The 24,462-nt window shown below is 47.5% G+C and overlaps 1 protein-coding gene across 3 annotated transcripts in view; it reads left to right on the top strand.

Moving 5' to 3' along the window:
• The window catches only part of KCNAB1 (potassium voltage-gated channel subfamily A regulatory beta subunit 1), a 74,786-nt gene that overhangs the window by 29,665 nt on the left and 20,659 nt on the right, over positions 1–24,462 (top strand). For all 3 annotated transcript variants that reach the window (XM_057421701.1, XM_057421702.1, XM_057421703.1), the window contains exon 2: positions 19,138–19,181. In XM_057421701.1, the coding sequence (XP_057277684.1) occupies positions 19,138–19,181 (44 nt within the window). The remainder of the gene's footprint in view (positions 1–19,137; positions 19,182–24,462) is intronic.

The following is a 24,462-nucleotide window of genomic DNA, read 5'->3' as shown; positions in this document are numbered from 1 at the left end:
TGTGGGGAAGCTCCCTGCTTCATAGTGATGGCTGAAGCAAGCTCCTGACTAACTGGCTGCTAAATCTTACCCTGCTTCATTCCGCATGTCCTGAACTGTTTTCCTCAGTGTGATATTTTCCTTTTAAAATCTGCATGACAACGTTAATCTAATGCTTAAATGGGTGGAAGAGAAGATGTAATGCAGAAACACAGCTAATTTAATTACTTGAGAAGCGCACAGTTTAAGATATTTAAAATGTATTATTTTAGCATGGCTGCTTTGGCAAAACTCAGTTTTAATTTTTATTTTAGGCTAACACTGTAAAGTGCCATCTGTAGAACATGCTTGTTAAGAAATTGCTTCTCAGTAAGGAAAAGAAAACGCTCTGCGTGTGACTCGGTGTGAGCCAGAGGTTAAAGCTGGGATGATATTTTCCCTGCTGCAAGTCAGTGGACATCCCCTCTTTGCCTGGGGCTCAGTGTGTGCTTAGTTAGCACTGTGGTGGGAGAGGGAAAGTTCCATGGAGCTGTTTTTCCAGCTCCTGCTCCCGCAAAACTTCCCCATGTTTCAGTACTCAGAAAATGTCCAACAAACCAATACCTGGGGCTGCTCAGTGGTGGATAGATACCTGAACCTGATGTAAATTCAGTGGATGGTTTGGGTGGATCTTGCTAACACACAGAGAGATTTGGCTACTGTGTCCTACTCCTTATCCCAGCCCTCTTCTTTGGGGTGGTCCAGGTGATGCTTCCCATCACTCTGCAGGAGTCAAAGACATGCTTACAGGAGCCTCTGCAGGGGTTAGAAGGCATTTGCTCCTGAACAAACCCGTTTTAGGAGCTGATCTGAAGCTGCTCTGTGTCCACATCTACTGCTGTTGTGCCCACTTTATACCTCATGGAGAAGGCAGGAAGGATAATACAGTAGCCTCTGAGACTGTGGTGGCCCTGGGCATGTATGAGAGCTCACAGTCTTTTGGGGCAGGCTGTGCCCTGTCTGTTGTGTCCTGGGGTCACTCTGGGATGCACAGCACTGCTGTCGTGCAGTGATGCTCTCTCACTGCTTCCCAGATAGCTCCTGCCACAGCAGTGTCCCCCAGGGGAGGTACAGCATCATCCCTTCAGCAAACTGAAACTTGATCCTCATGTTATACAAATGTATTAGAAATATTTCTCAAACTATTTTTGTAGCACCATGAAACCTTCTGGCAGGCAGGTGGGAGTGGGGAACAGTGCCTGGTTTCTGAGATGCCTTGCCTGGGGTGTCAGGGCTCTGCAGGCACTGCACTGAAGAGTTTTGGGAGGTACTTGCTGGCAAAGCTCTGCCTGGAGAACTAACAGAAATGATCAATGGTGTGACACAGGGCTGGAGAAGCAGGAGAAGCTATAAGCTTATGGAAAAATAAGGTTCTGAAGCTCCTGGAGCCCCTTTGTACGTGGCACCCCGATGAGGCTCTGGTACCTTGCCCCTAGCAGGATCAAAGGAGGAAAGCTGGCATGTGTTTGATGTCTAGTTATTGTTGCTTACAGCATGCAAGGCTGCTGTGAGAGTCTACTGCAGGGCTTGCTGCCAGCTTGAATTCAGATGGAGGCAACACATCTGGAAAACCTTAGATTCAATGAACAGGATGGCCTCCTTGCACGGAAGGGGCACAAGCAAGGTGATTGCTGGGCTGAGGCTGTTAGGATTACCTGGCATACACCCAGCTTGCATGCTGCTTATGAAGGGGTTGTGTAAGTCACAAAAACGTGTCTTGTATGGAAACAAGCTGTTTTAGAAGTATTTTGTGTATGAAGTTGTAAAACTTCCATAGCATACCTGTATTTTCCTGTTGGCAATACATTAGCCAGAACAGTCAAGCCTGGTCACAGCTCCAGCTGCACCAGCTGTGAAACTGCTACAACTGATTTCAGAAGTATTTAAAATCTGTCAAAAATGTCCTTTCTCTCTGAAAGGCTAAGAAGTCCTGCACAGAACAAAACCCAGCTATTTTTCACAGCAGTCTCCCTCCATCAGGCTGCTTATTTTTGGAATAGTTCATGCAAATAGTCTTTACCTAAATACTTATGCACAAATAAATTACCCCTCCAAAGCAAAAGGCTCCCTTCCCGGGCTGATCCTGCTGTGGGTGCTCCCGGCTGCAGATAGGGCAGAGTTGCTACGGCTGCACTGAGCACCTGGCATTGTCCAGGGCTGCTTGGATTCCTTCACGTTCATTGGTCTTGTGATTTTGTCAGATTAGCCTCTCCTGCTTGTGAAGAAAATATGTGTTTTCCAGTTTCAGCTTGTTCAATCACTTCAGCTTGGTGACTAATACCTTCTGAGGTATTTTATTTTGCCTCTTTCAGTCTGAAGTAGTACTGAAATGAGAGAAAATGGCATCTATTATTTACAACCCTATGGAACATATTGACTAGTGACGGTATAGTCAGCACCGTACACACAGGTATGACTTGTTTATACTGATTTCCTACATGTGCAAAGTGGAATGGACACGATTGGTGTGACAGGGTTAGGCACATGTTCCAGGTTGGAGGGTCTTCATCCAGCCCTCTGAGACCCGTAGCACCGTGGGGCTGGGTATACTGAAAGGTGGTGAGGAATGTGTGGATTAGCCTTTGTGCAGGTGTGATGGAGAGCTCCCTGGTCCTCTCATTTCTAGACATAACTTGATTCATTCAGATCCTTTAGGAACTGCAAGACATATTTATTTATTTATTTTGCAAGGATAACGTAATTCCCCCAGAAATTTGAAACTCTGCACTTTAAAAGCATCACTGCAGAATGACAAATATTTTTCCTTTTCCTTTCTTTCATCCTTGGGTCCAACGGCTGGCGAAGCATGGAGGGAGCAGCAGAGCCGTGGGCTGCACACAGCTTCAGGATGCCATTGCAGCAAACTCTCGGCAACCATTCCTGTTCCAGCTGTGGGCAAGAGGCTGCCTGGGCAGTGTGTGTGTGTGTGCCCGGGGGCCGGCTGCAGCCTGGGGTGGCAAGTGGCTCTGTGCCAGTGCCGGCACCCAGCCTCCCGGCAGACTGCCTCTTGGCCGGTCTCACCAGAGCTTGGGCAGGAGGGCTGAAGTGGGCAGAAGCATCGCATGAGGGAGCCTCATTCATGGCACGGATCCCACGTGGGGAGGCTGAGCACACCAGCACGTCTGCCAGAGCCACACGCAGCAGCCCCTGCGCTTGGCTGTGGCCCATCTATTTTGCCTTATCTACATTTTAATGCGTCATCTGCAACTTTTCAGAGGATGCAGCCAAAAAACATTCTGGGGAATTTCAGCTGAAGCGACCACCCACGCACCCGGTGGCCCTACGAGTACGAGGGATGAATTGGAAAGTGTGAAGAGAGCCAAGAAACAGGGGACAGATGCCATTTAGGCACCTTTTTGTCCCCTAGCACAGTCGTTGCCTGTGCTTGCTGCCCCTCCTGCTGCCAAGGCAGGGTTTGCATTGCCCAGGACCCATCTCCTGCCTTCCCTGCTTTTGTTTTTCAGCCGATCAATACTGTCCTGTTTTGTCTCTGCAGTTACTCCACCAGTAGCAGGTGTTTTTTTTCTCCTATTTTGTATCATTTACCTAATACTTACATCACTGCTGCAAGGGTGGGGGCAGTCACCAATTCCCCCAAACTGCACTGGGTAACACAGGGGAGCCAGTAGTCCTCAACCACTTGCTGCAGAATTCTGGATAGGAAAGAAGATGCTCTCAGGACCATGTTATCCATCCACTTCTGCTCTGGAATAACATGGAAAAGCAGTGTTACTCAGGGTACACCTTCACCACACTACTGCGGACACACATAAATCAAATTTCTGTAACATCATAGATAGAAGAGTTTACAAAGTAGCTTGCAAAGCAGCAAATATAAACACAGTCAAACACTGCAAGTGTAAGATTGAATGTTAAAGCAAATATAAGATTGCACATGCTCAACCAAGGAAATAAATCTGTGTTTAAATCTTGCTCAAGTGTCTGCTGGGTCATCTACTCTGGTCCAGCTTCTTCTACAGCTTTGCCTGTTCCTCTATGACTGATATAATTTGAAAATAGAGTTAAAATTTCCTGAGATTTGATATCCTTGACCTCAGCCCATGCATGAAGCCTTTGCTCTGATGTGGTGCCTTGGTCTGAGCATCCAAAGTTCCACAGCAACTTTTGGGCTGTTGGGCATGGGGACAGCCTGACACCACAGGCACAGCTGGGCATAGCGGGACTGTCTCTGCCAGGGGTGTCTCTGACAAACAGCAGGTGAAAGCACTTCTGTCTGGCCTGCCTGGCACTGCAAAAGGTGGTTTTCCAAGAGGAAACCCCAAAGGTGCCCCATCCCCATTGGCCGCAGCTGGGATGTACAAATGCCATCAGGAACCTTCATGCTGTTCCAATGTGCCTGTATGGAGTGGTTCAGGTGGTCTTTCCATTCATATTAGGGTGAAATAGTTTCCATTTAAAAACAGAGAATATTTCTGAGGGACAAACAGGAAGACAGTTTGTACTAGAGTAAGGAAAAACACACATAGCATTTGTTAAAAATCAGTATTCTTGCTATTCGAGAACTAAGGTTTTAAACCCTGTCCTGCAATAAATAACTTTCCAGGTAGAATGCGATGCTGTCTTGCCAGGCAGTTGAAAGCATCAACAGAAAGCAGCAAACATGGCTGGTGAGGCATTGCGCTGATTTTTGCAGCATGACTCAAAAGGAAAGTGGAGTATGGTGATTTGTACCTGGCTGTAACCAAAGCTTGCCCAGGTCATGCGGGTGTCCCGGACCTTCCTTGCTTCATTATCTCTGCACATGTGAATGGGTTTAAAGAACATAAACCAGTGGAAAGCTGTGATTCTGCATCACTGCAATTACTGCAAATACGGGTGGTAATTTAGTGGAAACTGCTGTGCGTGTTGTGAAGTGTTTTGTTCGAAAATGAGAGACAGAAACCATTATTTTTCCCTCTTCCCACCCACGCCACTTAGAGACAACCTCCTGCCATTGGAGCTTGCTGAAGGGGCAGCTGCTGATTGTCTAAAATCTACAGGTCTTTTTGGGCTGATGGAGCAAAATGAAATCCAGCCTTAAAAGCAGGAAAGCACCCAAGTTAAGTAGAGAATTATCACCTCCATGTTGCCTCACCCTCAGTTCACAGCAGGGCTAAGCTGCACTGGGGGCTGTTGCAGCCTGATGAATCGTGACAGATAGCATTTACATGGCTCTGAGATGTTAGGAAGAGTTGAGCATCTTTCCTGGGGAGACAGGAAGCTTGGGAGCCCAAGCAGATATTGACAGGTCACCCTAGAAACTTGAGGGGTGCTGAGGGGATGGTGCGTTCTCCCAGAGCACTCACAAGTAGTGTCTGCTCAGCCCAAGCTGTGACTTGTCCAGCTGCTCTCTGGTTTGACATTGCCAGGCTGAGGAGCTGCCTGCGTGTGTGTCTTCGGAGAAGTTCAGAGGGTATAAAAGCCCTGGAGATATGGTTGGTGCTGGTCTCACCAACATCACAGTTCTAGGAGTGCCAAAGAGAAACATCACTGAAAACTTTGACAGTTTTGCTCCAGGATGGCTTGGAAGAGGCTCATCAACAGTGGAGAGGAGAGCTTGACCAGGTGAGAGAAGATGACTCCTCTCCTGCCTGTCCCTTCCCCTCTCTGCCACGTTGCACTGGATTGCACAGGGTCCCTGGGGTTCTGGGGACCCTGCAGACATTATCCTGGTGTGAGGGACAGCCGCTTCCTCACGGTGCAGGCATGGGGGTCCTACCTTGCCTTGCTAGGTACAAGCAGGGTAATTCAGGGAGCCACAATGCTCTTTGTTGCCCATTTTAATGCAGGTGCCAGGGATGGGGTCAGCGTCTGCAATTGCCACCAGCTCTCTTTGCTCAGGGGGTGCAGGGTGGTTCCCTCTGGCATTTGAATGGGGAGAGAGGCAGGGTGTGCTAAGGAGGATTCATCGTCATGGGGAGCAGCTGAACCAGTGAAGTTTTTTAGGATATGAAGCAAGCAGAAGCACTAAGGCCAAGCACAGCTCTGAAGCCCAGTATTAACTTTGCTGTTCCCCACTCTGCAGGTCACAGGTGAAGGACATTGAATGTGCTGCAGCGGGAGAGGGCAATTGGAAAGGGTCTCTACTTTCATCAGGTTTTGTTGTTACTTGAAACAGCCTCTCTTCAGGGAACAAATTACATATTTTATTCATTTTCTGTGCAGAAAGGAACGGTTCTGGAGCATTAATGGGGAGGTTTCTAAGCAACGTTGTTTTCCCACCACCAGCTTCAGGAACAGTTACTTTTTTTTACATTTTTGTAACAATAAGCCAAACTATCTGCAGTTTATACGCAGGAAAACAGTGTCATGCTTTCTCTAGTTTTGCTTAATTGAATGGGTGGGGAGATATGTCACTGCCTTGGGGCTCTCTCCACACCCAGGAAGGTGCTTGCAGGCATGTGAGGAGGGCTGCACTGTGCTCGGGGTGCCCCAACCCCTCCTTTCTGTAGCAGAGGTGGAGGAGGTCCATGAAGACACCTGCATACAGGTATCTGCCCCTGAAGGTGCCGATGCCTCTCCCAGGTGCTGGCTGTGTGCTCTTTCCCATTCCCTCCACTTTGTTCAAAGCCCCCTCTTCTCTCCCACCTCCTTTTCCCCATCTGTTGCTCTCTGCATGTTTTTTGCACACCAGAATACTTAGAAATGATTGGGAAGCACCGGGTTTTGCCTCCCTTGCACGCCTCCCTTGTGCCGAGCCATCATTGGGGCTGCAGGCACTGCAACCTGGACACCATGAGCTGGCAATGCACCTACAGCGGGCAAGCTGATGCCCCCATGGACCTGGGATCCCTACCCACCATTCCTCCCTTGCACCCCTCAGGGGTTGTGAAACAGCACCCAGGGGTCACCTGGGGGCAGGGGCTGCTTTGGTACGACTGACCATGCAGCATCAGTCCCCTTGGTTCTACAATTCTGGTAGAGGTTGGCTTCTGTGGGCAAGACCACCAACACAGGGCAAATAAACTGGGGCTGGAACAAGCAAAAAACAGCATTATCTGATTTCTGTAAAGCTCTTTTAAGCTTGATGATTCTTCTGTGGGTGTGGAGTTGAAAGTGTTTTAGTCATTGTATGTGTTATTGCAGAGATTTTATTTAAAACTTATGTTTTTCCTTAGAAAAACCTCTCACTCTTTCTTTCTATCTCTTATTCCAGATAGATAGAAAGTCAGACAGGCAACTAGATAGATAGATAGATAGATAGATAGATAGATAGATAGATAGATAGATAGATAGATAGATAGATGTATCAACAGGCAGATAGGGTGATTATCCTGATCCCATTGTACAGTTACGTATAATGGTAGTGGATAAGCTGAAAGCAGGGTTACTCAGTGCATCTCAGACTGAAGCAAACCTGCTTATCATCTTCATCTTCTGAGCAGCCCAACTGTCACTTAGTGCTTTAAAACCTTAAACTTTTCATTTTTAGCCTTCACCAAACACGAGGCTGTTTTGGAGACGCTTCCAGGATGCAGAGGGGGGAGACTGTTAGAACTCACAGCTGATCCCAGCTGGGATCAGCTTTAGCTTTGCTGAAGCACAGTGCAGCAGGTAAGCTCAGCCTAGTGTCAGACATTGAAGTTTACCCGTACATGGAGACAGTTGGGTTTGGATTGTCCCCTTCTGCAGACCAGGGGGGACCTGGGGGGATTATGGAGGCAGAGTCTGATGCAGGTTCAGACATCTGCTTGTGCAGCCGCCCTACCTAGATTCAGGAAGATTTAGGCTGATTTGGGTGTGTGTTAATGGAAGTGACGGAACCCAAATACTCCCTATTCCAAACAGCAAAGGGCAGCAGCAAAACAGATCTCCCACATGGATTACTAAGATGTGTTTTCTTGTAATTGCTTTGTCCCTTATCTGTAAGAGGAACCACTTGCAGGTTAATGAGCTCATTAAGCAGTACAGGTGTCTCAGACCACAAAACCCTACTGGGAGGGGGTAGCTGCCAGCTCAGCTGACTGTGTTCCCAAGCAGAGACTTGTGATGGGCCCAAGGTGCTGCTCTGTGTGCTATGGGAAGCATCTGGAACCTGGATGATGCTGTGCGGGGCTGGAAGATTAATGATGAGGATTGTTTCTAAAGGAGGGAATTGCTCTTCTCTGCTTCTTGAAATGCAAGGGGAAATGGGTGGCTTGGGTGCTGGTGTAGGTGCTCTCTCTTGTTGGGGTACATGGGGAGCTGGGTCTGTGGGGTTTTTACACGTATCACATACACACCCTTGATGGATGTGGCTCTGGAGGGATGGGAAAAGCACCTGCTGGTGGTGACTGAAGGGTGCTCAGCATTGCCTGGGCAGGTTCCCTGCAGCCTGGTATTATGGCTGCCTTCAGGGCTGCAGCATTTGCTGCCATCGATGGGCTTTCTTACCAATTCCTCTACACTAAAATTAATGAAAAGTGAGTAACTACAATCGTTTTCTGACCTTTGCCACAGGAGACAAATACCATTCCTGCCATATGGCATGGGCTGCTTTGTAGACATGTTTTCTCCCCCACCTTTTCCCCCTTTTTCTTTAATTAAAGAGACTGTCAGCTCTGAAAATCCCCCAGACCTGACTAGGTCCCAGTGTGCTGTGCCACTGCCTGCATGGTGCTGGCAGCATGCTCAGCTGCGGCCTGTGTTGATGTTTTGCTGCTGAGGATGAGAGCCCTGCCAGTGGTGTGGGAGGGCATGGGAGTCTCTGGTGCATGGTTTTGGGGGCTTCCTTTACCCCAGTGAATGTGGGCAATACCTGGCAATGGTGCAAACGTGAGGCTTCAAACACAAGAGCTGAGTTAGGCACTTCATTAAAGCCCCACACTGCAGATGCCTGGTAGCATAGAGCCTGGTTTAGGGAAGGGTTCAGTTGCTGCCTGTCCCAGGGGAGGCTGAGGTGCTAGGCCACAAAACGGGGACCTTCCCCTCTGCTGAGACCTAGGTACCTTTCTGCAGGGGTGTTGCTTTTATTGGAGGTTAGTCATGAAAATGGAGGGTTTTTTTTAATTTATTTTTACCAAATCCACCCTCTGCATACTTTATGTCAGAGCAAAGCCTTGTCCTCTCCAGGGCTCCAGCAGCCCCACTGCTCTCTGGCTTTCCTTTTGTTTCTCATACTCCTAGGGATTTTGGTGTCTGCTCCTTATGGGATCTCTCTGCTCCAGGTTCACCTCGCCTTTCTCGTGTTCACATCCCTCCTAAAACTTGCTTCTTCCCCACGTGGATGGGAAGGCTTTGATGCAAGGACTGTCATCTCAGCCTTGTGATGCTGCTCGTAACCCAGCTCAAAAGAAGAGGCAGGAAGGCACGATGCACGGCTGTTCTCCTTGCCTGCCAGATATGTATCTATCTATTTAACTTCTATACTCCTTTTGCTCTGGTTCAGCTGTGACTGCACTGTCAGCACTTATCCTTCTGAGGAAATAATTAAACTAAAAATTATCATAAAAGCTGTTAAGGAGGCACTGGGTGAGTGCAAGAGGCAAAATGAGGATGGGGAGTTTTTCAGGTCTTTAACAATCCTTGCTGTGGTACCATGTTAAATGAGGTTTAGGTGGGGCCTAGGCTGGGCATCCCCACTTTAAGGTTAAGGATTATGTCCTCATCTATGTGCAGTTTCTCTTGAAGAGGTTTTCCTCTGCTTGGTGAGGTGAGTCTTTAACAACTATGGGATTCTAATTGGCCACCCCCCACGTACCCTGGGGATTAATTAAAACAGCAGCATTACAGGGAAAGGCTGTTTTTTTTTCAGCAAGAAATAGTTTAGTGTCATTAAAAAGCTTGCTTGAGCAGAGGGGATTTGGCAGAGGCTTGCTAGCTCTTCCAGTGAAAAGGCTTTCTTAGCGGCATAATGTAGTGGATTTGAAAAATAAGAAGCTTTGGTTAAACACTGCAGAAACTTCTTAATTTAAGATACAGTGGAGCATGTCTGAAAGGTCTGAGCTGGCAGGTCTGAGCAGGGCTAGCACTGCCAACAGCCAGAAAGGGCTGTCTCTGCAGCAAAGGAATGGCGCTGTCTACCCCAGGCTGCACCCAAATCTCTAGTAGGTCAGATTTTGCAAGAGGAGCCTAGCTGTTATGTGTCAGAAAGCAGGGAATAACCCCACCATTAGGCTGTTGTGGCTTTGCCCTTTTTGCCCCTTTTCATTCCCAGTGGCTCACACTGCGTGCCAGTCTCTGCAAGCGCAGGGAGAGCCTGTGAAACCCAAACCTATAGTGAGCTCCAAGGTTTTCTGGATAGAGATATTCCATACAATTAACGCTTACAAATATAACAGCATAAGCTGTATGCAGATTTGTGTTGATGAAGTGATGCCCATGCATGCCCTGGGGTGGTTAGGAAGATTGCAGGGTAGCTTGAGTAAGGCTTTTAAAAACAGCAAGGGAAAAACTTTCCAGCTGACTTTAAATCTTCTTGCTTTGTCATTACAGGAATAATTTCAGACTTTCTGGTAGCCAGCAATGCCCTAGGATGCTATTCCCATCAAATATCCTTCCTGGGAAGGAGTTAAATGGGTTTAGGGTTGATGCACAATCAAATTATTCTGACTTTTCATTGCCAAATATTCATCTCTATTTTCAACCTCAGATTCTTGCGCTTTGAATGAAAATTAACATGTAAGACATAATCTAATCTTCCTACGTGGCCGCATTACAAGGAAAAATTCCCTGGGACTGGATTTCCTCCTCCTTTGCTCCTGAGACTCCTGAAAAAGTAATTTTTTTTCCCCCTGCCTTTTTACAATCAGGCATTATACCAGGTGCTTCTTGTTGCTCTCACCACCCCTCTGTATTCCTGCAGGATGCATTTGTCCTCTCTTTTCTCTTTGCATTGTTTTTTGACTTCCTGATGCTGAATCAAAGAGTTCTTGAAGTCAAAAGTTGCTGTCTTGGCTTTTCTCATGCATGTTAACCCTGGCTCCTCAGATACGTAACAAGCTCTTCTTGCCCATCGTTCACATCAGCTACACCACTCTATCTAATGTTTTGCTTGGTTTTGTCCATAACTCTGCCCACAGCAAAGCAGCTAACAAGCAAAATGCCTTTTTTCGCCGATTTTGGGGAGGTGTAGGCTTTTGCAGGGCTGGTTCTGTCTTGTGGCGGCTGGTCTCCATGTCCCTGCACTGACTGGTGCCAGCCCATAGGCACTTGTCTCATTTAGCCACTTGTTTCTAGCACAGTAATTAACTCTGTCATATTCAGCAGCACAGCAGGTCCAGAAAGAAAGTATCTCTTCTGAGTATAATTTCTTTTGTGTTTAAAAACTAAGTTTTGTGGTGGGGTTTTGGTTCTGTTTTTAGTTGCTATTTGTAAATCATCAGCTATAGCAGGACACAGGGAACTGTGGTTGGTCTACAGACGGGGTTGGAGCTGCTGATAAGGAGCAGCACATCTTCCAGAAACAAGTGAAATGGGAATTATAGTCACAGAAGCAAATTTGAGAGAGCTTTGCGCCCTTGAGTCACAGGGATCTAAACTGCTGCCCAGGCAGAGGCTTTGCTCTTTGCTGCAGGCTGGGAAGAGGTGTAAGTAATTGAACAAAGGTTTTCCAGGTTCCCATGCAGCTGAAATAACCCCTTCACCCTTGGGCCTGATGCTCACTCTGCTGGGGTACTGCCTGCCAAACTGCCAGGCAAAAACCCCAAGCTCACCCCAGGCAAAATCCCTGCAACACTGGGGACTGTGGCTCTGAGCCTGAGGTTTATGGAGGATGAGGAAGGGGCAGGAACAGATATGGTATATGTGCAGCTCTATTCACTAGCAAGAGAAAATGAGAACTTGATCTTCTTGGTGAAGACCTGGCAAGTGGCAGAGGGATTAGTAACCAGCCCTGTGTCTGTGCTGCCTATTTGGTCCTGCTGCTGAAGTTGCTCCTTTCCAGCAGGAAGGTGCCATTCCCTGCTGGCTGTGAGCTCCCGGTCTCAGTGGGTGCTGGGCTAACACCTCCTTCCCAGACTTTTCCCCACCAGGGCCGTTCTCATGTGCTGCCTGGTTGTTTGTGTGGTATTAACTGGCATTTAGCAGTGGTAGCTGCTCCTGGAGGCTGCCAGTACGCAGATGCTGTCATGGACGCCAGCATTTCAAAGTGGTGCTTACCCATCAAACACCGCCAAGAACTCATGCTTCCTCAGGAAATGGATGCGCCCTCTGTTTGGAAAAGCCTAGTCAAGGAAAATGTCATCCCTCCCTACATGTTGTTTTGGTACCTTGGTGTATTTTTAACAACATCCCTGACTTGCAAGCTGTGTTTTCAATGAATCAGGCATTCATCTCCTGTGCTTGTGAGCCCAGTGCAATCTGGCAAAGCTGCTGGTGCTGCGGGGACAGTTGTGATAGCTCAAACTCCCACCTGCGCAGGCAAAATGTCACCTTTGGTTTAAGCTGGGAAAGAAACCATGTTAAAACAGCATGCAAGGCTGGGCTTTTGGGGGCTTTGTGTCCCCATGACTTTCGCTGCCTCTCTGTTCGGTTCCAGGTTCTGGGAGTGGGCAATACTACCGTGGTATGCTTGCCTGCTCCCTGGAGAAGCAAACTGGAAAAATTTAAAGTTAAAATGTATATTTCTTAGACCTACAAACAGAGTGGTATTTTCTTTCACTTCAGTAAGTTAGTGCCCTGTTGCCCTCCTTGTAATGAGAATGGCTATAGATATGCTTTATTAGAGGTTTCAGTGACATGGGTGCTTCCAGTGGGGTTTGCACAGCTCCTGCTGTGGGCCCTGAGTGGGGCTGCCCTGTGCCCCTGTCACAAAGTGATTATCTTTGTGCAGCTTCCACACATCTTTCCTTATCTCCTTCCCTCTGGTGAATTCTCCCATGCCCAGGCTTAGGTGCTTTGGCTCTGCTCTGCCATAGCCTGTGTTTGGGCAGCACAGCGGTGTGATAGCATTTTGCTTTAGCCTTTGATTTTTAAAAGAATTCAGGAGCGAGATGTTGAATACCTTTTGGGTCTTGCTCATGGTGTAAGTTTGGGATAAAGAAAATAAAGGCAGCTTCAGATTGGTGCCTAGAAGCTGTATGGAAAGTGTCATGGCAGGGGTAAGTCCTGGACTTAGAGAAGTAACAAGAGTTCTATGTGTGGCAAGGCTGGGCAGTGATTTGTGGGGAGCAGTGCAATTGCTCCAGTTCTGCAGAGTACAAGGGAAGCTGAGCATCAGTGAGAGAAGAAGCAAGATAGCTGCTGTGCTAATGGAAAGGGGGGTGGGGGGAAGGCACGCAAGTGCTGATTTTTAATCATTTGCTTCTAGGTAAAGCAAAGTGATCCTGAGAGACTGGAGGCTCCTGCAATGTCCTCTTTAATGGCTACTTCCTCCTGCAGCAGCACTGACTTCCAATTTGAAAAGAGCTTTATTTTAAACTCCTGAAATCATGATTAAATAGTGTCAGCATAAACTCCCAGGAGCGGTGGCAGTGCCAGGTATCTTGGAGGCTGGCTGGGCTGCCTGCTCTAGGCAGGCAAGGTCAGGGTTCAGAGATGGAATTACCTGCTCAGGACTTTAACAGCAGCAAATAACGGTGCTGGCACTGTGGCCCCACGAGTGAGATGTCGGGTTCCACTGCTCATGGATGCTCATGGGGGAGCACCTTATTCTCCCTGCCTGATATTAGCAAGTACCAAATAGAGATGAGAAGGACCAGAGCAATGGTGCTGATACACTGTCTGATAATTGCTAACTGAAAGATGCATAAAAAGGGGATCTCCCCCTCTCATCCTGCAGCCAAGCACTGCTGGTGGGACATGGTTTTACCCAGCCCCTTTGTCCTGTGCAGTGAAGTCTACAGTGCATGCAGAGCACCTAGCTGGGTCTGGCTTCAGTGGGGACATGGATGAGGCAGACCTTGGGTTGCAGGTGCAATTGCCTTCATACAGCACTGGCCAGGTGCTTAAGCATCCCGCAGGGAAAGCATATGTCAGCTCAGCAATAGATGTATAAAAAGATAGCAGTATAAAAAGACCATTTCTAGCCTTGAATGTATTGCTGAGAGCTTTCACTGCTAGCCCAGAAAAACACGCACTGTCCACCATGATAACTTGGAAGGCAATGGCAGAATCCCCCTGTGATTTCCCAGCTGATCCCTAATCACATGCTGTCCCTCTGGAGCCCCCACACCCTACGCACAGGGCTTCCCTGTGAAAGGGAACTGAAGCCATTCAGTGGTGCTCTGCCCTGGTACCCATAGGCACAGGCACTCCAGCAGCTTTGCCCAGGGAGGATGTTGAGTCTGTGCATGGCTGGAGCAGCCAGTGGCAAACAGGCACCTCAGGCTTCATCAGAGTCAGGGTTTGCTGGCCTTGCCATCCTGACTGCTATCCCAGCCACAGCTCCCAGCACAGCCATCCGTGCTGCTTTTCAGGGGCTGCTGCTGGTTCAGCTCTGGGGACTGAGCTCATTGTCTTAGACTAGGGAATTAGTGCAACAGAAGCATAAAGGGCTTTTACTGTTCGGTTACTTAGAAACCAACCATTGATTTTACTTGGCAGTTTTGCAGGTTTTGGGCATGTGTGTCTGTCTGTATGTATATGTGTGTAATATATTTATACATATATGTACATCAGGAAGATGCAAAACAGGTGTAACCATATACATTAAAGTTTTTTTTTTCTCTTGGTGGTTTTCATGTTATTTTTTTCGGGGCGTAGAGGAGAACCAGGTCTCAAGAACTGCTGCTTTTTCAAATAAATTACTACTCCACCATAGGACCAGTAATCAAACCAGTAGCTGTGGGCTTTTAAGCACCATGAGTCTGTGCTGGGAGATGAACCATGCTGGGAGGGCTGACTTTTTATCTGTTTTGGGGCCTCCATATTTTGGTGTGTTTGCTTTGCATGCATGCTGCCCACCCGTTAACTAGAGTGTGCAGTTGAGTTAAATGCTTGCAAACAAGCAGAGGGCTGAAAACGATTGGAGTAATGGGGGGCTGTGACCTGGTGATGCTCTCCAAGCTGGACCACAGGCTCAGGCCACCTCCTCCCGAGCTGGCAAGTGGCTTCTGAGCTCATTATCTGAGAGGGATTTTGCACTGCAAAGACTTGGCATTTTGAGTATCGGCTCTTGACTATAGATATAAATTTTTCCAAGTCCCCAGGTCACATATGTGCTAAGTAAATGGCAAAGATGGCTTTGGAAGTCCAAACACTTATTTCTGTCCAGATTTGTCAGTGGACCAGACTCTGCAAAAAGCTGATTATCACTCCCTGGAGGAAAACTGGGTTTGTGTGTGTCTGTGTGCTTTACCCCAAAACCCCAGTTTGTGGGAGGATGAGCCCTGATGTGGTTTTGTGGCCTGAGGAGACAAGGGACCTGTGAAGAAGGACAGGACAGCTAGCCAGTACCTGGGCTAAGAAACTGAGTCAGACCCCACTGATGGGTGATGTACCCTAAAAATGTATGTGGAGGCTATAGGGTTTCATGCATGGATATGTGTATGTATGCATCCACTTATATAAAGTGGTATATAAAAAGGATATGTATATGCATATATATAAAGGGCAATGTGTGTATATATGTATTTATAGCTATGTAGAGAGAGGAGTACACCTCCATGGCCAAGCTGTGCCCTAGCAGCCATGTAACTGTGCAGGGACAGAGACAGACTTTGAAAGGCAAAGAATAGGTTGGTGAGAAAGAGGACTTTAAAAAAAGCTCTTCTACAAAATAAATGTAAACTGTTTGTAAATGCACAGTAGCGCTCAACTTTTCAAAGAACACTGTGCAGCAGGTGTGTTGTCTCCAGAAGTTATGTGAAAGTCCCAGCCCTGTGAGCCTGGGTTCCTCTTTCCTGCTGGAAGTGTTGCAGCTCTGTCTGGAGCACGCAGGCAGCTGCCGGGTATTTGCCTTTGAACTTTCAGAGGGTTATGCTTTGAGCAGGGGAGGATGGGCATGACTTGTGCTATTCAATGCGCGGCTGGGTTTTGGTGTGCAGGGGTCCAGCTGTGCTTTCACTTGAAAAAAATAATAAGAAAGAAAAGAAAAAAAAAAAAAATCAGGTCAGTGCCTGCCCCATCCGTGCTGTGAGCCCGGGGGCTCGTGGTGCTGGAAATGCAGCTGCAGCTTTTCAAGTAGCTGCTCGAGGACAAATTCCTGTCTCTCCCAGAATTTCACATTTCCAGCAGTAGCTAGGTTCTGTCTGCAGCAGTGGCATTGGGGGTGGGAGGGAAGGCACCCAGCCTCAAAGGCTGCCTGCTGGAGGTAGGCTGGCTCTCCTGACCCCCCGGTATGCCTTTGGTTGCTCTTCAACAAGGGAAATTGTGCCATGTGAAAAGGTCACGAAATGAAGCGTGTAAAAATGGAAAGATCTGAAAGAGCAGGGCATGACCTGTGCTAATGTCGGGTGTTTCATCTGACCCCTTTCACCGTGCCCTGCCTGTGGGTGAGCAGGGCTTTTCCTTTTTTACTTTTTAATTTACTTTTTATTTGGCTTTAAATAATTAATCAGGAGCAGCAAAAACTGTTGTGATTTTTTTTTGTTAGTGCTCTGCAGTGGAAGGTAGATACATGGTCCTTAAATTATACCTTGATCTGGCAAAAAAATTGCACAGATCCAGCTGTAATATAAAGTTTAAAGCAGGAGGGTATAATTAAAAGGGTATTTTGTACCGCAGCGATAGGTTTAAGTTAGGGTAGGGGTTTAATGTAGGGCACATTTCATGGCCTCGGGTCTAATTATCTTGTCTCCAGCTCGGCTCTGGGAGGTGAGGAGAAGGGTAATAACTTTATCTCACTGATGCTGAAAAGCAGCCGGTGCTAGGGATCAAGGTGCTGCCCCCGCGCCAGCTGGAAAATCATGGGCTCTTTTGCTCATGGAGAATCCATGAGCTAGTTACCCTGGAGCCCCAGTGTAAGCAGACCAGGGGTCTGTGATGGATTTGAGTGTTCTGACAAGTGTGAGGGTGAATAAAAAAACCCCAGTGAAGCTGAATAAGGTGGATACTTTAGTGTTAATACAATGAATACCAAACAATGATGAAAGCAAAAGGAACATGCGTGCATTATTCAGGGGACCCCAAACAACATCAGATGTGAGATACATCTGGATGTATTTGGGTTTATTCCCAGCCCCATGAGCACTCAGAGCTTCTCCCACAGCCTAGTGAGGCCAAGGATGATGGCAGTGCATCCACATGCAAGAATTTAACTTGGCTAGGGGTATTAAGGATAACAGGAAGGGATTCTCCAGGTACATAGCAAATAAAAAACAGACTGGGGAGAACGTAGGCCCACTCAGGAAGCTCTCGGGAGAACTGGCTACACAGGATTTGGAGAAGGCTGAGGTTCTGAATGACTTCTTTGCCTTGGTCTTCACTGGCGAAGGCTCTGACCAAACCACCCAAGCCTTGGAAGGCAGATGCAGGGACTGTGAGAATGAAGACCTTGGGCCCACTGTAGGAGAGGAAATGGTTCGAGGCCATCTTAGCAATCTGAACGTGCACAAGTCCATGGGTCCTGATGAAATCCATCCACAGGTCCTGAAGGAGCTGGTGAATGAAGTTGCAAAGCCGCTGGCCATCATATTTGAAAAATCATGGCAGTCAGGTGAAGTTCCCAATGACTGCAAAAAGGGAAATATAACCCCCATTTTCAAGAAGGGGAAAATGGATGACCCAGGGAATTACAGACCAGTCAGTCTCACCTCTGTGCCTGGCAAAATCTTGGAGCAGATTCTCCTGGAAGGCATGCTAAGGCACATGAAAATCAACAAGGTGCTTGGTGACAGCCAGCATGGCTTCACTAAGGGGAAATCCTGCCTGACCAATTTGGTGGCCTTCTGTGATGGGGCTACAGAACTGATGGACAGGGGTAGAGCAGTTGATGTCATCTACCTGGACTTGTGCAAAGTGTTCGACACTGTCCGGCGTGACATCCTTGTCTCTAAATTGGAGAGACATCAATTTGATGGATGGATCACTCTGTGGATAAAGAGCTGGCTGGATGGCCACACACAAAGAGTTGTTGTCAATGGCTCAATGTCCAGCTGGAGACCAGTAATGAGTGGTGTCCCTCAGGGATCGGTCTTGCTCAACATCTTTGTCACTGACATGGACAGTGGGAGTGAGTGCGCCCTCAGCAAGTTTGCCGATGACACCGAGCTGGGTGGTTCAGTTGATACCCTGGAGGGAAGGAATGCCATCCAGAGGGACCTTGACACACTTGTGGGGTGGGCTGATGCCAACCTCATGAAGTTTACCCATGCCAAGTGCAAGGTCCTGCACCTGGGTCAGAGCAATCCCAGGCACAGCTACAGGTTGGGCAGAGAAGAGATTCAGAGCAGCCCTGCAGAGAAGGACTTGGGGGTGCTGGTTGATGAGAAAATGAACATGAGCCGGCAGTGTGTGCTTGCAGCCCAGAAAGCCAACCGTATCCTGGGCTGCATCAAAAGGAGCGTGAGCAGCAGGTCGAAGGAGGTGATCCTGCCCCTCTACTCTGCTCTTGTGAGACCTCACCTGGAGTATTGTGTGCAGTTCTGGTGTCCTCAACATAAAAAGGACATGGAACTATTGGAACAAGTCCAGAGAAGGGCCACGAGGATGATCAGGGGACTGGATCACCTCCCGTATGAAGACAGGCTGAGAAAGTTGGGGCTGTTGAGCCTGGAGAAGAGAAGGCTGCGTGGAGACCTCATAGCAGCCTTCCAGTATCTGAAGGGGGCCTATAGGGATGCTGGGGAGGGACTCTTCATTAGGGACTGTAGTGACAGGACAAGGGGTAATGGGTTAAAACTTAAACAGGGGAAGTTTAGATTGGATATAAGGAGGAAATTCTTTCCTGTTAGGGTGGTGAGGCACTGGAATGGGTTGCCCAGGACGGTTGTGAATACTCCATCCCTGGCAGTGTTCAGGGCCAGGTTGGACGAAGCCTTGGGTGATATGGTTTACCGTTAGGTGTCCCTGCCCATGGCAGGGGGGTTGGAACTAGATGATCTTAAGGTCCTTTCCAACCCTAACGATTCTATGATTCTATGTCTCCAAACTGGATGACCAGCATCCCAGCTGAGGGAGAGTCTGCCCCTTTGGAGAAAAACAGATGATTTGGTTGAAAACAGGGACTCATCTTCAGTGGCTGCTGGTTTCCCACGGGGTTAAGTTGTGTGTCCCTTGAGGGCTTAGTGATATTTTATAATTATTTTCTTTTCCTTCCAGAAACCTTGGAAAATCTGGACTGAGAGTCTCGTGCCTTGGGCTGGGTGAGTAACCTCCATAGCCACTGCACTTACTGCAGCCACACACTGCCCTGAAGTATAGTGGTAGCTGCTCTTGTGTTTCAGTAAGAAGTGTCCTTTCTCAGAGCCCCAGCCTGTGCTCAGTCTTGCAGATGGCTCATGGCAGAAGTTCTTATGTGTGTTAGCAGCTCTATGCATTAGCCACAGTGTGAGGCAGTGCTTTCCACCCATAGCACTCAAGTGGAACTGTGCGTGAGCATGTATGACGTAAAATCCTTCTAATACAACCTGATTGCCACAAGGCATAGCCAGCAAAGACTGCATCAGAGATGTCTGTAAATGCCCCCAGGGGCTTTATACATCAGAGCTCCAGTCTCGGGGGATGACTGTCTGCCTGGGCTGCGGGCAGATAGTTACTTTATCCAATGCGTGTACCTTGTTATTTCTGTTCCATACTGGTTTGGAAACTGAAGAATGTTATCAATATTTTATCTTATCTATATTTTATCCAAAAGGGCATCTATAAGCACTGCGGCAGGTATGTACTGGCCCTGCAGGTTGTGTATTGGTGCTGCAGTTGCTGCAGGCTTTTGTACATTGCTGGTGGCCTTCAGCTGCTGGGTAAGAGAGTGTGCGATGAACTGGACAGCTCCTGATGGCTTTACTCATGCGAGTAATTTCTTTGATGGCAATTGAACTGCTCACATGAAGAATGCTTAAAAGTGTGTGTATGTGTGTATACATACGTGCATATATATATAGATGTATATACCAAACAAAAATCAAACCAAATGCTGAAGAAAAGAGGCTGTTTCTCTCCCTGTGAGCAGCTTCCCATGGTGCAAGGTGGGGGCACCAGGAGCATGAAGCCCCTGAGGATATGCAGAGACCCTCAAGGGATGGATGCTCTGCTCTGCCTGGGCCTCACATTAAACAGGGGTCCTTGTTCCTCTGGGGGTCAGAGTTCTAGCGTGGGAAGATGGAGGCACTGATATGTCCTTAGGAAAGTGACTGGGTGTGCTGGGCTGCCTCAGGGAGAAGTGGGTGAAGGCAGGAACAGGCAAGGACCCGACTCTGCTTGTATTTGGCACCTGCTGTGCCTGTGGATGTCCCCTTCCAGCTCCCTGCCCCATCCTCAGTTGGTGCCGGCTGTTCTCACAGGGCAGGGGCTTGAGGGGTTAGTTTATTTCTTCCAACACACTTTGAGATTTGATTTTAAAATAGAGTGAAATGTGAAAGTCACCCTGCATTACAAGCCATATAAATAAGGCCTATTCTGCCAAGAAGAGCTCTTCGGTTAAAATATATCCAGGCTTTGAAAGGAGTTGTTGTCTTATCTGCACAGAGATTTTATTTATCATCCTTACAGTTTCACCAAGAGCCAATGTTGTTGTGGTGGAGAAAAGCTACGGGAAGGAAGTAGCAGCAGGAAAAAATGTTTTGCAGAGCGTTTCTTTAATTTCAAGCATGTGGAACTGCAGCAGCATCTAAATATATTGTGCCTTTGTGAGCACAGCTGTGCAGGATAAGGGGGGCTGAGGAGGGAGCAAGTGGCTGCTCTGGGCACAGGCAGGGGTGGGGGAGAGCGGCTGGGCATCCATTTGGAGCCAGTCATCTCAGCCTGTTCTCGAAGCAATGAGCCCTATAGCCCTTGCCGTGTGTGCAGGAATAGGGGAGAACTGGAAAGACTGAAATTCAGTTGCCACCTTCTCTTGAATGTACAGGTATTTCTTCTGCAGCACAGCACATCCTCCCTCCCACTGCAAATCCATCAGGTGTCTGGTTCGAGTGCCAGCTTATATGACTTTTCTAAATAGCTTCTCTTTTGCAGTTCCCTAAAAGATAAATGTGTTTCCCTAAACTCTATGCAGCATGAAAATCTAATTTAAGGTTCACTGAAGTTTTGATGGCTCAACAATCTTTCTTAAAAGCCTTCCAAAATCTCAGCAAGGTGGGAGTGTGCTTCATCCTGCATGAAAAAGTGGAGAAAAATGTGAAGCAGGACAGAAATTGCAGGCAGGCAGTGCTAAGGCGATGTATACCCTTTAATTATGTCCTGCTTCTCCTAGCTCACACTGTAATTAATTCGTTTGCTGGGTGCTGCTTGCAGTGTAAGAAGTGTTGAGTGAGTGCACGAGGTCAGATGTGTTAGCAGTGAGTTTTGCTAGCAAAGACATTTGGGAAGGGCTGCTGTGGTGGTGACTGAGCATAACTCCAGGTCACTGAACCTCCCACCAGGACTGCTGTGCTGGGTGAACTCCTGTGGAACCAAGCTCCTGCAGCATCCTGGTGCTGATCCCTGTTCTCGGCCCAGCTGGGCTTTCACCTCTTCCTTTGAGCAAGTTAACACTGGGTGAAGCTTTAATTGAGGAATCTTAACAGTCTAACCTTGGGCAGATGCGCGGGCTGGTGTGAGGCTCTATCTGTGATGCTGGTTCTGAAATGTGAGTGTGATGCAGAGGAAAAAATAAGGTCACATCTTTCCTGTAGTTAGTTCAGAGTGAGTTCTGCCTGCAGAGGCTGCTTGCTGAATTCTAGGAAATGTTGATACACCCTCCCACAATGTGAGTACCCCCAACCCCAAGGAAATGAGCAGCAGGACAGAACCAGCCATCCCAAACCCCCAAATCCAATTCAATATGCAAGAGCACACAAGAAACCTTCTTGCAGCCACTGGCAGGATACCCCGTGCTCACAACTGGGAGCAAAGCCAGACATTTTGTGAGCAGAAGGAGTCAGCTGCTGCCATTGCCTCTTGGTGTTTGCTTTGGGGAAAAGTTTCTGGAAACCCAACACCAAATGTCCATGGACCTGGGATGGTGGTGGAGGGATCTGGTTTGCACCCAGGTACTTCAAGCTTGCAGGGCCGAGCATTTGCTGGTCACTTGAGCAGCAGACCAGACTTATATGTCAGATGTCCGTGTGGCATCATCCTCACCAGGAGCAAGCCAGGGATAAAACTGTACTGGCAGGAGGTGAAGCTTTGGCCAGGAACCCTTGTTCTTTTTTTTTAACCCCTGCAGAGGTGACACATCTGCTGTCAGTGACAGTGTTGAGTGGTCAATTGTGCATCGGCAAATAACCCACTGGTAATCACACCTTGCTAGGCTCCGGGATGCTTTGGAAAGGGAGCTAAATCTAGATTTAATACAGAAATTCCACAAAGGTGAGGATATCCAGTTGAGAAATTGTTTTCCAATGCAAGGGAACAAGGTGGTGGGCAAGGGACAGAAGGTTGTGTTGTAAGGTTGTAACCACTGCCATGCTGTGTCATGGGGGGGTTGTGTTTATAGAGAGTGAATTGGAGTATACAAGAGAAAGACAACGACTTACTAAGGAGAAAAAAGTGATGATTTAGAAAATATACATCTAGTATATTCTTCTTCCAACATACTCCCTTTACAGAGGTTGTGAATCATCCACAGTCATCGTTTGAAATACCAAGTGTGCCTTGCACTTTCTGGAGTGACTTTTCTTTAAATTAGAGCTGAGCAGCAGCTGCAGCCCCAGCAGCTGCCCTGGCTGTTTTGGGCATAGGTACCTTACGTCAACTACCTGGGGGAATTGTGTGCTGTTTTTCCTGCTCCTGGCTCTGGCTGGGATTGCACCAGAGCATCTTGCTTTCCTGACCCCATCTGATGCTTTAGACATCACCTTGGTGAGCAAAAACTTGCCTCCTTGGCTGGTTTTGCAGTGATCAAGGAAAAAAAGAATACCCCAAGGATTCCTCACCCATGTGGTCCTAATGATGTTAGGATAGGGTTAGGATCCTAGGCCCTTTGCATTCCCCAAGCTCAGTTTGGGAGTACAGGGGGAGATGGGCAGATCCAGGGCAGGTACATATTGCATATATTTACCGCTTGTATTTAAAGAGATAAAGCGCTCAGTATTCTTACACAAGCCATTGCCAGCTCTTGGGCTACTCTCCATGTGCCCAAACACTTGAGCATTTTGCCTCTCCATTACACACTCTGCTGCTCGTTGCGGCATGGTTTGTGTTGTAAGGTTGTAACCACTGAAATTCAAGAGAGGATGTGCAATCCAGCAGGTGCATAAATAGTTGCCTTTCTTCTCACCTGTGCTGGGGACCTGCATGCATACTTAAGCAAAGAAATCACTTTGGGATAAACAGCCTCAACCCATTTTTCAGTAGAAATGCATTTTAATGTATTCCCATAAAAATAACACTTCTGAAGCTTTAACATGGAAATCGGGCTTCATTTGGGTTTTATTTTTTTCATCTGCATAAAGAAGCTTAATGATAAGCTGAAACCTATTTTCATTTTTATCTGTATTGTGCAGGACCAGAGCATACCTTGCTCCCAGGATGAAAGTGCCTTTCCTGAGGTCTATAGCTGTCAGAGCACAGCAGGACAGGCAACGATGCCTGCCCACTGCAAGGCAGGTCTGGGTTCAGTGGATGCTACTGCTGCCTGATTATTGCCTTACAGAGAGCAGAAGTAAATACAAAATTAGTTAAAAATGTGTGCTCTTTGCTGATTCTTCTTATTCCAGTAGCATTAGCTGTGTTACATGTTTCTGTTCCATGAAATCTGTGCTTTTCCAGAACTTGGGTTATTCTGCAGGAAATGAAGAGTTTCAGTTTAAATGCACAGTAAGCATACATGGTTAATAACAACTTTATCTGCACTCAAAGAAACCATGTATAAAATGATTCAAATTGACTCTTTTTTTGAGAGAAAGACAGCAAGATTATCCTAACTGAGACACTCTTGTTTTGGCTCTAACCAGGGAGTGATCAAAGCCGCTTGAGCGCTAACAGCAGGCGCACTCTCTGCTTTCTGACTCCTGCTCAAGGTTCATCTTCCACGCTCTCTGTGAGCAATGAGCTAACCAATACATTTTTAATGAAGATGTGGGAGCACTTACGTACCTATTGCATCTTTGCAAGTGCAAGCACCCAGGGAACATTTAATTTTTTCCCTCTTAGCAACATGAGAGCTCAACCCCTCGCTGGCACCCCAGTCTCCTCCGTCTTGCCCAAATTGCATTGGGCCTGAACCCCATCTATTATGGAGGGATCATAAAAGGCAGAATTTTAAATTCTGAGAAATTTCGTGTGAGCCGTGTGAGCCATGTGAGCACTGACCTATCCATTAATTGTATATCATGTAGTTTTATATGTAGCTGGCGTGTACACCTTGAAAATTGCTATGGATCAAAATGACCGTGTGACTTTGGCCAGCAAAAGGCACAAGTAATGTCACAGCCACCATTCTTGTCTCTTAGCATTGCTTTCCATGGGGTGTTGTCTAAGGTCAGACAAGTAGGGCAGAAGTGGTGT

The sequence above is a fragment of the Pezoporus wallicus genome, unplaced genomic scaffold (genome assembly GCF_028554395.1).
Source record: "Pezoporus wallicus isolate ANWC-B61680 ecotype Strahan unplaced genomic scaffold, APGP_CSIRO_Pwel_v1 scaffold_7402, whole genome shotgun sequence".
Taxonomy (NCBI): domain Eukaryota; kingdom Metazoa; phylum Chordata; class Aves; order Psittaciformes; family Psittacidae; genus Pezoporus; species Pezoporus wallicus.
The sequence above is the reverse complement of the archived record's forward strand: the minus strand, read 5'-3'. Positions and strand labels throughout refer to the sequence as shown.